Source organism: Mya arenaria, chromosome 17 (assembly GCF_026914265.1).
Source record: "Mya arenaria isolate MELC-2E11 chromosome 17, ASM2691426v1".
In the NCBI taxonomy this organism is placed as follows: Eukaryota; Metazoa; Mollusca; class Bivalvia; order Myida; family Myidae; genus Mya; species Mya arenaria.
This window is the reverse complement of record NC_069138.1, coordinates 56294805-56306838: the sequence shown is the minus strand read 5'-3', so window position 1 is coordinate 56306838 and position 12034 is coordinate 56294805. Positions and strand designations below refer to the sequence as shown.

The 12034-nt window shown below is 34.6% G+C and overlaps 1 protein-coding gene across 1 annotated transcript; it reads right to left on the bottom strand.

Moving 5' to 3' along the window:
- Positions 1-11: 11 nt before the first annotated feature.
- On the bottom strand, positions 12-11997 carry LOC128224448 (uncharacterized). Its single transcript, XM_052934287.1, has 5 exons — positions 11863-11997; positions 7756-7829; positions 6667-6751; positions 1333-1453; positions 12-626 (listed from the first exon to the last, which is right to left on the bottom strand). The coding sequence occupies exons 1-5, from the start codon at positions 11905-11907 to the stop codon at positions 223-225; spliced, it is 729 nt and encodes a 242-aa protein (XP_052790247.1). The 5' UTR covers positions 11908-11997; the 3' UTR covers positions 12-222.
- Positions 11998-12034: the final 37 nt, after the last annotated feature.

Sequence of the window (12034 nt, the reverse complement as noted above, 5' to 3'; positions counted from 1 at the left end):
GCGAGCTTAACTGTGCCGATAAAATACAACATTATTCATTTATACACATGCTAGTTATTGAACTTTGTCTTGAAAATATACAAAAAATCAGTGACTTCACCATCTACTCTGGTGATTGAAATTATAAAAACACTATAAAAAGAGCTTGTGATTAATTTCAATGACTCAGGCTGTGGGTTCAGTAACCATAATGTTGATATGTTGAAACCAAAATAAATATTGCTATGCTTTAGACTCGTTTCCATCAACTACCTCAATGATCACCACCTTATTCTTATCAAAATCATCTGATCCTTCGTCAAAGCTATCTTCTTTCAGAGATTGCTCAGCCTTTTTTAACTCCTCATCTTTTTCCTTATCTGTCAATAAACCAATTAAAGGCATCACTGGCTTTGGGAGCTTGTCTGTGTCTACTCCTAAGTCAGATATAGAGCTTCTGAACTCCCCAGATTTTATTTTCTCGTGTGAACCAGTCTGTGGAGGATAGACTGGTTTCAGACTTGGAGGCTCGGCAAGGGGTTCAGGGCTGTTACAATGTTCCACAGGCCCCTGGGAAAGCCTCAGGGACATACTAGTAGATCGTTGTTGGTCTTCTCTCTGGGAAAGGCGCAGGTCCATTTCGATTGCTGTAAAAAAGTATGAATATATACATGTATGAATAAGACCAACAATAAACTATACTTAAATCTTCTGTCTTTTGAATCAAGTACAAGAAAAAATTATACTTAATATATCAATATTTTTTTCAAATAACACCTTAAGAATGCATATCAAAATGAATGTCGGTTCACTGTTCTAAATATCATATTTTACAAAGTGTATTTCCTTGAGGCATAACTTGAACAAAGTGACCAAGAGCACTCTCACCAAGATTTATCGTGATTGGATAATAAAGTATAGTATATGCACAAGGATTTTCTGACCCAGCTGCCACTGTTTGATGCCAAAAGTAACTCCTTCATATGTAAAACCATGTATGCACAAACAAACACACAAACATGCACAGACACATGTAAACAAACACACATGCATGTAACCTATAGTCAATGAAACACACACACAAACATGTACGCACACCAACACTCACAAACACGCACACACACCAACACGCACACACACACACACATGCATCCACGCTCACACACACTCACAAAAATGCACACACTCAAACACTCACAAACACGCACACACACAAACACGCACACACACACACATACATCCACACTCACACACACTCACAAAAATGCACACACTCAAACACTCACAAACACGCACACACACAAACACACACATCCACGCTCACACACGCTCATATGTCAGACTTATACTGACCTTGGAGCCTTTTCTGCTTCTCCTCATATGCCTGGTTGAGTTTCTGTGCCAGGAACAGCTGGGTTCTATCCTTCACTATGGAACGTACAAGCTCATCAAACCCTTTCTCCCCTTTCTGTACCTGGTTCAATAAAATACCAAACAGTACCATTTCTGATCAAATGATGATCCCTTACAATTGAAGTCGTCCATAATCAATGGCAAATTCTTAAAATTAACGATCATTATGGAACAAACTAAACAAATTAGCTTTGTTCCTGTTGTGGGACTGAACTCTGACCCCTTGTTGTTCAAGTGGACACTCTACCAGGTTAAAGCTAGCTCAATAGCAAGACAGTAAAAGTGCTGCTATATATCCTGTACCCACACACCTACATTTTTTAAATTCTTCCTTGAATGACAAACTACACCAATAAGCTTTGTGAATCTGGTGAGGATCGAAACCACGACCCTTTGATCTTGAGGTGTGACACTCTATTGTGAATCAAATCTATCTTATAAGGAAGACAGTTAATTTAATGAGTGGTGCCATATACTCTAAACTGCTTACACACACCTCCTCCATTTTTTTTTTTAAACCTTCTACTTGACCTTGAGGCTTATCCTACTTGACCTTGAGGCTTATCCTACTTGACCTTGAGGCTTATCCTACTTGACCTTGAGGCTTATCCTACTAGGTGAGTCATTTACAATGGCTGCTAAAATGATCACAAATATACTTTATGGGCTTGGTGGGGATTGAGCCCCTGACCTTTTGCTTTGCAGGTAAGAATCTCTACCACTTTGCTGTAAAAGCTAGCTGTTTAGCAAGACACAATTGCCACTGTATGTCCAATACCCTAGGCTTTTCATACAAAGTGAGACATTTACGTTGGGAGCTAAAAATGTGACAAACTATGCGAATACACTTTGTGCATGTGGCGAGGATTGAACCAATGACCTTCTCCCTTCGCTCTGTAGGTGAACTCTCTACCACATAGCTATACAAACTTTTACCAAGACAGTATAAGTGCTGCTATATAATGAATACCTGGTAACAACAATGTGTATTCTCTAAACATGGACAAATATGGTGGAGCAAAAGTATAAATAATTTCATCTTCAGCTACAAAAATTACATCCATTTAACAAAATTACCGCATAATTTGCTTTTATGTTCAATCATACTTTTGTGCACTTAAGAACATTTATAACCAGCTTGTTATTTGGTGTAACTGTTTCTCACTTCAACCTTTTTGGTCTATAGTGCACTATGTTATTTCATGTTCCTATCAATTGTTGATCACATTTTCCCATAAATATAGAGTCATTTATACTCATGCGAATGGTTTCTACTTATCTGACAATTGTTATGCTTAGGAATTTATATTTAATGTGATTGATATAAGATTACTATGAAGTATACTTTATAATAATTTACAACCTATATTTACAGCCAATGAAATTGCAGATCTATAGGCAAACATTAAGTATAAGGCTTAATCATTGAGACGTTCAACTTCCGCGGGTGTTATAAGGTCTGCTTACTGCCACTCATCCAATACACACTCCCTTCATCAGTTTTTGCTTTGACAATATGTCAGCCAATGAGATTGTATTCTAAGACAGTAAAATTACCCGAAGAAGTTTTTTAATCATTAAGAAGGGCATGTTCACTTTGCTCACTCTGCCCATTCCTAATCATTAAAATGTTACTTTATGTCATCTAACTATTACTTAAATTTAATAAGCAAACTTTTGTCCTAATGTAGAATTGTGTTTTCGCACGATATGTAAATTATGTAACCCAATTACCTGTTTTTAAGAATATGTATGTAAATTCTGACTGATCTAAATCTGTAGGCAAGCTGTCCTCACCCCTCATGTGATTGAGCTCATCATAATTATATTTTTCTCTGTACAGTAAGTCTTGTCCAAAGGGACCGTTTTCTTAGTTAAACAACAGGCCCATATTTCCCGAAACATCTTAATTAAGTCCCAGGATTAAGCTAAACCCACTATTTTTGGTTTGGTATCATTTGTGTAATATTTACAAGAGTTTTTGCACTTTAAATGAAAATTACTCGTATGTTTATGATAATCACAAAAAATTAACTTTTATTTTGTGAAATCAAGATTAAGGAAGAAATTTAACTAAATTACAAAGCAACTTACATTAAGATTCTTATGCTTAATATCTTTTTTAAAAATTAAAGCAACACACTCACAGATGGAACGTTTTTACAACTTTTTTTATTTTTTGTCTTAAAATGAGCCAATTTTTGCAAAAAATCATGGAATCCAGTGATATAAGACTGCTGACAAAAAATCAGTTCGCAGATTTTTATATTTAAGTTCAAAAACTGATGTTTTATGCATTTTCCTAAAACTGTTAGTAAGCCATAAAACATTAATTTTCGAACGGAAATATGAAAATCTACGATCTGATATTTTGTCAGCATTCTTTTATCATTGGTTTGCAGATTTTTACGCAAAAATTTACTCTTCTCGAGACAAAAAATAAAAGTTGTAAAAATGGTTTATCTATGAGAATGCAGCTTTAAGGCCAGATTAGGACAAATGAATAGAACAACAAAATGTATACTGAGATGAAAATGTATTATATTGTTTTGATAAATAATTGTTTCTATATCTTTTCTTTCACACTGGTATTGATTGGCTATTGTTTACTTTTTCTGATTCAATTGAAACTCCAATCTCCAAAAAACATTACAGCTCGTTTAAGCGGCTAGGTGAAAAGAGAAACTATAGTTTTACATATTTTTGGTTTACATTACATTATAATTTGAATAATTTGTAAATAAATACAAGAAAGTAGAAAAACATCTGTTATTTTTCACATCCATCTGCCCGTCCTTGCTTGACCTAGGGTGCTGTAACCAGCCTCTGCGTTACCACTCACACGCCCGGCTCGGTTACACTTTACAACTTCAGCATAAACACTTATATTGTCTTTTCATTTGAATAACATAACTGGAAATCAAATGACCATTTATCACTATGCCTTTTGACCGATTTTCATATTTCAATCCCTACCTACAGTATAATTTTCAGGAGCAGACCCAGGATTCGATGTTTGAGGGGGCGTAACTTAGGAGGCACAACCTTTTGGCTTTGCCCTCGCTCAAAACCCGAATGTTATTTGGTTGAAAGTGTTTGGAGGGAGGTTCGAGGGTACTTCCCAAAATATTTTTTTTACAATTTCTAGTCTGAAATGGTGCATTTTGGGCGTATTTTATTAAAAAAAATTCTCCTATATTGAAATAAAAGTAAACTTGGATGATTTGGGGGAGAGGGGGGCGCAGGATGGACAATAAAGATTTTCATCAAGATCAAGATCGTTTACTTAACAAATAAGAACTTAATCTAAAATTTCGAACAAGGAAAAAATTTGCAACCAGCCAAGTTACCTGTGTCACTACTGCATGTGTTTTTGTGCAAAAGAAATTTATATACAAATTATCCAACTTGTGCCTCATACAAATTGTTTGGGTTTTTTCCTCATATTTTTATAAGCTAGAGACATGTAAGTGCTATAATTATTAAATATGGCTGTAACAACATACCAGTATACTGGCTGTATATACTGGACCACATTCAGATTTACATCTTAATGATTAACTCAAACCCGCATATGCAATATGCTTTAAGCGAGAAGTTTTCCAATCAGTGCAATTACTAAAATATATACTCAAAAGTAAGCAGAAATTTCTTTTAAAGGCGGACAATATAGATTCAGATGCAAATAAATGGTGTTTGCATTATCATGTTCAACTCATTTGACTTTAATGATCAAAACAGAAAAAAGCACATGATTTGTGTACAGCTAAAACATATTAGCCTTTATAAAAAAATAAATAAAAAAAAATATTTATAGCTACGTGGCCACAATTTTCCCAGTTAAAAAAACTCAAAAATGTCGCTTTTATTTTTTCTGTATACAAATTACTTTGCACCAACCTATATAGTGTGCCTTTAAAGTTGAAACCTGATTAACCTAAATACTCATAAAAACTGTTAAATGTTACAATAAAGTTTCCGTGTTAAACAGCTCTATCTGCACTTATCTCGTGATTCATGTTTGATTCATGTTTTAAAAATATCAACTTTGTGATAGTGGGGCTTGAATAATTTGTCCTCATGAATGAAGTTAACAAGATGTTGTGATATGTAATTGTTAGTGTATTTTTGTCTTCTAAACAAAGAAGATGGCAGGCCTGAAGCAGCCCAGTGCAGACTTATCCTTGAAAAAAAGACCATAAATGAGTACTATTTTCCTTAAATAAGCCAGTCAACATGATACATCTTCTAAAAAAAATAAAAATTAATGACTAAATGGGCATTTGGTGGATGTTTTCGTTACCAAAAATGGAAATTTGGCGATTACGATCTGCTTTATGTACTTTTCACTGTCAAAGCTCAAAGCCTGGGGGGGTTTTCAATAAAGATCTTAGTTGATTTTAATCGTGAAATGAAATAATCTTAGTATCATAGTTCCATTACTCTGCTTCAAATTTGAGTGAAATTAGCTTTAACTATCAATTAAACGAACACAAAGATAATGAAATAAGACCAATATGATGTATTACCATTGGTGCCCTTTATACAGATTTAAGATAATTGAAGTTACGACTAACATCCTTTATTGAAACCGCCCCCAGAACCCTGAATCACAATATATCTATCTCTGTTTAATGTCAACTCCTCTTCCGAGTGTTACTGACATGAACGGTGCGCGCCGGTTTGTTAGTGAAAAAAAATAAAACACTGATGAAGCAAATCACATCAGAAAAGTGAGAACTGGGGTATAAAAGAAAACAAAATTTAGGTAACATGATAAAAAGTGATTGGTGAACTGGTAAAAAGATAAAAACATTGCTCGCTTATCTAATGCTTAATGGTTGCCACAGCCACCTTGAATGTTTCAGGGGTGGGGTGGGGATAGTGACAATATGATCGGGCAAACTGTTCCAAAGTACAACCGAGTGAGGATAGAATGAAAATTTGTGAAAGTCAGTTTTTACTTGAATTTGTCTGAAACATAGTGGGTGCATTAGTCTGATAAATCTTATTGGTGTTTGAATATAAGATGGCAGTATAATAGCAACATGATGATGGTATATGTTGTAAAACATTACAAGTCAGGAATCTAGTCTACGTTGTTCAAGTGAGCGCCAACCAGACTTTCCTGCATGTTTGTAACACTGGAGAGAGGAGAGAAGTCATGTTCAATTATAGGCTCTGCATAATGCAAAATATTACATTATTATTATTTTTTACATCTTGTTTCACTTCTAATAAGTAAATAAACGGATACAAATAATTTATACAAACCAAAATATCAATGAGCTTGTCAACCTTCTGTCTACTTATGGGTATGCTGCTGATTATCTCCTCGTCATCTTTGTTCAGAATGTACCTAAAAACAGAAACACCAGATAATCTCATACATCATCTTCAATATATTGTATTATTATTATTATAGAGGTTTGTGAACCACTACCTGTTTTCGTTCACAGAAGAGTAGCTTCAAGTACAGGTGAAAATCACAGATTAATGAGTTTAAATTTGGTTTGCAAAATTTCTCTTTAAATTTGTACTTGTACATTCTTAAGTTCGCTGGGATTGCATAAATCACTTTCCTCCTGTTATGGTACATTTATCACACCTATATTTCTAAACTTGTACAAAGTTCATATACCTGGATGACATCATAAGTGCACATAAAGCAGCCCACATATACACAGACCTGTATAAAGAGTGTTTCACAACCTCTCTATCAGGAAGAGTAACACGGTTATACATGATAACAAGAACAAAACTTTTCCCCTTTTTTTTTTCAAAATGATGATGAACATAATGTATCCAAACTTTGATGTGACTGTCCTTTATTGATCCATCTATTTACATTATTTGTAGTCAAGGTATCTAAATAATCAGTATTATTGAAAGATTTGAAAATTCAATGTTTTGTATTTTTATGTAACTCTGTGGCCCTATAAAATACATCTTATACATGTATTGACTACTGTGTATAACTGAATGCAATTTATTGTCATGTTCTTAATGAGTGGTAAAATATTTCTACAACTTTAAACTTACTAAAACATTGGTGCAACATTATTAACACAAGAAAAAGATAATTTTAGTAGCATATATCAAAGAATATGACCAACTTTATTTATTCATTTTATAGGTATACCACACACATTCATATGTGAGAACTTAGTGCAGAACATTTGAAAACTTCCAGGTTGAAAAATACCCTGGCCATGGTGTAAAGTAAATTTATATTTTACATGCATCGTGTATTTTTAGAATTTACAAACAACGAGTTTTGACACAGGGATATTATAAACCTTTTTTAATTCAGACAAAGAGTTATTTGAAGATTATCATAGGAAGAACAAAACAGTGCCTTACTTTGACTTCAGATGTGGAAAGTGCATCACAGGGTTCAGATCTCGACACAAAGCAGGCCGGAGCTCATTCAGCACCTTTGTTAAAAGGATGGAATGGATGACCAGTTAATTATGACATAAAAATTACATAAATTGAGAACACATACTTAGGCTAAGGCATATAAAAAAAACTAAAATCTACATGTATGATGTTATACAGTACTAAATGTGGCCCAAGTTTTCAAATGGGACCTTAGAGACAAATTGAAACAAGAGTGCTGCACAGCCAAGGCCAATGCATGTCTGTTGTTGTTTTTTCATTCAAACAAGGCCTTGAAGTGGCATACATGTAATATCGAATATTATTAAAGCCAGATTTAAGGGCATTGCTTTAAATGTATGTACAACATGTGTTTGGCAACATGTGTACCGGTATCAAGTTTCATTTGAATATCTTAAACAGTTCTCGCGCAATGTTAAATAAAGTCATTATGATTCCAACAATAAAAACTCAACTTTTCAGATTCATGAGCTAAAAAAAAGTTGTATACTGGTAATATATCTGGTCCAACAGGGGGAAGAGATAACTCAGTCTTTAAGGTTGTACATTGTAGGTGATCCAATTAAAAAATGATGGATAAAAGTATGTATAACAACACCTTATGTACACCAAATTAATATCTCAACTGCACTTGAATGTCAATCACTGAGTAGTGTCCAGTGATGACCGAAGATATTTGACTAATTGTGTCTCAAGTGTTGAATTTTATCATTTTAAGGCAATATAGTGAGATAAACAACAATTTTGAGGACATATAATGCCTTAAATAAATTAACTCTACTGATTTGTTCTGGTTAACGCAACATTTGTTGTTCTTGTTGTGGTATATAGGCATGGATTATAATAACCTTTAATTTAACAGATGCATTAGATTGTTGTATGTATGTATTTCTTTAGACCTTGCGACCCATGAAAGTGCAAGCAATTATTTCCAACAGGGTCCTTTGTTTTTGCTGAAGGGACAGCACGCTGAAGAATCATTGGTGGGATACAAGGAAGTCTGGGTGTGACACCCTAGCTCTTTATCGTACCACTTTTCTAAGCACTACCCTGACAAAGATCGCTGATATTGCTAGCTGTTGTATTCCAAGCAAGGTTGTTAATGTTAATCATAAAAATCCCCCATGGATGAATGCTGATATTAAATTAAAAATTCGAAAACGCAAAAGGGCATCCAGTACACTGGTTAAAGTTCCGTGGTCTTAGAAATGAAGTTGTTGCTCTGATTCGCCGCTCCAAATCCTTGTATTTTGATAATCTTGCTTCCAAACTCAAATCCAGCGAAATTAGTTCGAAAGATTGGTGGAAAACTCTCAAATCCTTCATTAGTCCTGATACATCCAAAGCTATTCCTCCACTCCTTAACCCAGCTGATGGTGAACTAAAGACAGACGAACAAGATAAGGCCGATATTCTGAACGATTTTTTTGCTCGTCAAACATACATTGACGACTCCAGTCAAACTTTGCCTCTGCTTGATTCAAATCCTACTCATGATATTCTTAATAACATCCACATTACCCCATCTGAAGTAAAAGATGCGATTAGTTGCCTGGTTTTGGGTAAAGCATCTGGTCCTGACGGAGTAAGCAATCGCATTCTTCTCGAAGCCTCTGCTCAACTCAGTCAGCCTTTGTGTGATCTGTTTAATGATTCATTAAACACTTCTATTATGCCGTCAAGTTGGAAGTGTTCAAATGTTTGTGCAATTTTCAAAAAGGGTGATCCTTCAGACCCATCAGATTATCGTCCAATATCACTCCTAAATACTATGGAAAAGGTCTTTGAACGGATTATATTTAAACATGTCTTTAACTTTCTCCGTGATACTCACTTCTTTACATGTTTTCAATCCGGTTTCATGCCCGGTGATTCTACCGTTAATCAACTAACATATATCTATAATAAGTTCTGCCATGCCCTTGACGAAGGTCTTGAAATAAGAGTTGTTTTCTTTGATATAAGTAAAGCCTTTGACAAGGTTTGGCACCGTGGCCTTTTGTACAAACTCGAACATGCAGGCATATGTGGTTCACTTCTTTCTTGGTTTTCAAATTACTTGGAATATCATCGACAAAGAGTGGTTATTCCAGGAGCCTCTTCATCATTTTCTGAGATTAAGGCTGGTGTACCCCAAGGCTCTATTTTAGGCCCCCTTTTGTTTCTTATATACATTAATGATATTGTAAATGATGTCAATTCTAACATCAATTTATTTGCTGATGATACTAGTCTATTCGTCATAGTCGAAACACCCCAAGTTGCAGCTGAGCAACTACAGTCCGATATCAACAAGTTGTCTCATTGGGCTGACAAGTGGCTTGTGAAATTGAATCCATCTAAATCCGAATCTATGGTGCTAACCAAAAAAAGATTAAAGCCCCTTCATCCTCCTTTGCAAATGTTTGATACAGTGATACCTTCTGTTGAATCCCATAAACATCTCGGAATACATATATCTGAAGATTGTAGTTGGCATGTTCATATTGATTATATTAAAGATAAAGCTTGGGCTCGGATCAACGTGATGAAATGGCTAAGATTTCAATTAGACAGGCGATCTTTAGAAGTTATTTATTTATCTTTTGTCAGACCAATCCTTGAATATGCAGACGTTATTTGGAGCAATTGCACCCAACATGAAAAGAATGAATTAGATAAAATCCAGACCAAGTGTGCCAGAATTGTAACTGGTTGTACACGTTTGGTTTCCATACGTCTTCTCGAAGTTGAAACTGGCTGGGAAAGTTTACAAACTAGGCGCGAAAAGCACAAACTTCTCCTTTTCTTTAAAATGAAAAATGGGTTCACTCCTGATTATCTTTCAAACTTGGTCCCCCCAACAGTAGGGCAAGTATCAACAAGATATCTCAGAAATTCATCTAAAATCTCCATTCCTAGAACTCGCACATCATTGTATATGAACTCTTTCCTTCCTTCGGCTATTTTTTCCTGGAATAGTCTTCCAGCTGAAGCAACTTCTTTAGATACCGTGTCTGGTTTCAAAGAGTATCTCAAGTCAGTTACTTCTAAATCTAGCAAGTTATTCTATTATGGGAAGCGTAAGCTTCAAGTCCTACATACTCGTTTACGAACGGAATGCAGCTCATTAAACCATCACCTTTATTCGAAAAACATCGTATCTTCTCCACTCTGTATTTGCGGACGCCAAGAAACAACATATCATTTTCTTCTTTTATGTCCACTCTACTCCGATCATAGACTTTCTCTGATCAACTCAGTGGAAGCACTGACTGAAGTAACTCTTCGTTCACTATTGTATGGTGCTGACACTCTGACTGAAGAACAGAATTTCAAACTGTTTGAAGCAGTCCACCAATATATTCACTTAACAAAAAGATTTGATTAATCGACTCCAGTTTAAATCCATCCTATGACTTTCACTCTGCCTTCCTTCTTTCCTTCTCCTATCTAAACATAGCTTATCATTATCTTCTTTTGCATTTCTTTTTTTTTTTTCATTATCTAATATTAAATTCCTTTAAATTTGAAATTTTACCACCATTCTATCTAAATCATCTTACTACTTTGAGAGCTATCATATTAATCCTTTATTTAGTAAAACCTGTATTTAATACTATTGCAAATAACCATTCAAGGAAAGGAACTTTATTAGTTAATTCTACCGTTCCAATCCTTTATTTTATATGTTTGTAAAAATGCTGTATTGTTGTTTTTCTGCATAATAAATATGTTTAAACTAAGCACTACCCTTTAAATGCCGAGCGCCAGGCATGTACCATATTTTAACATTTTTTGGTAGGACGTGGCCAGGGATGCTTAACCACTAGGCCAAAGAGACAGTATAAAATGTTCTGTTCATAAACTATGATTAATAATGATTTTAACGCAATGACAGATTTAAATGCTGTACTTATTAGTATGGTTTATATGAATAATGCCTTATATCTCACTATACATGTATATGTAAAAAAATAATATGATTCAACATTTAAGACAATGAGTCTAATTTCAATGTGTCTGATCATCAATAACTTCAATAAAACAAACAAAAGATGATTGTGAAATAAGTGTTATTTCACTTACGCTAGTCTTCAAAATAGTAGCTGTTTCTTCACTGAGAGCTGTCATTTTGTTTCAGAGCATATAAACGTCACGAAAATATTGTACTTTCATGTACTTTTTTAACTTCCGTATTCAATCAAGGGAAGTCACTCCGAGCAAAATAAACAGAATGCGGAGTAACTTCCCTTGCCAA

Coding starts and splice junctions, on each gene's coding strand:
- LOC128224448 (XM_052934287.1), bottom strand. CDS start 11,907: ATGACAGCTCTCAGTGAAGAAACAGCTACTATTTTGAAGACTAGC. Junction 7,830..11,862: donor CTACTATTTTGAAGACTAGC/GTAAGTGAAATA, acceptor CTTTTAACAAAG/GTGCTGAATGAGCTCCGGCC. Junction 6,752..7,755: donor TTTCCACATCTGAAGTCAAA/GTAAGGCACTGT, acceptor TTCTGTTTTTAG/GTACATTCTGAACAAAGATG.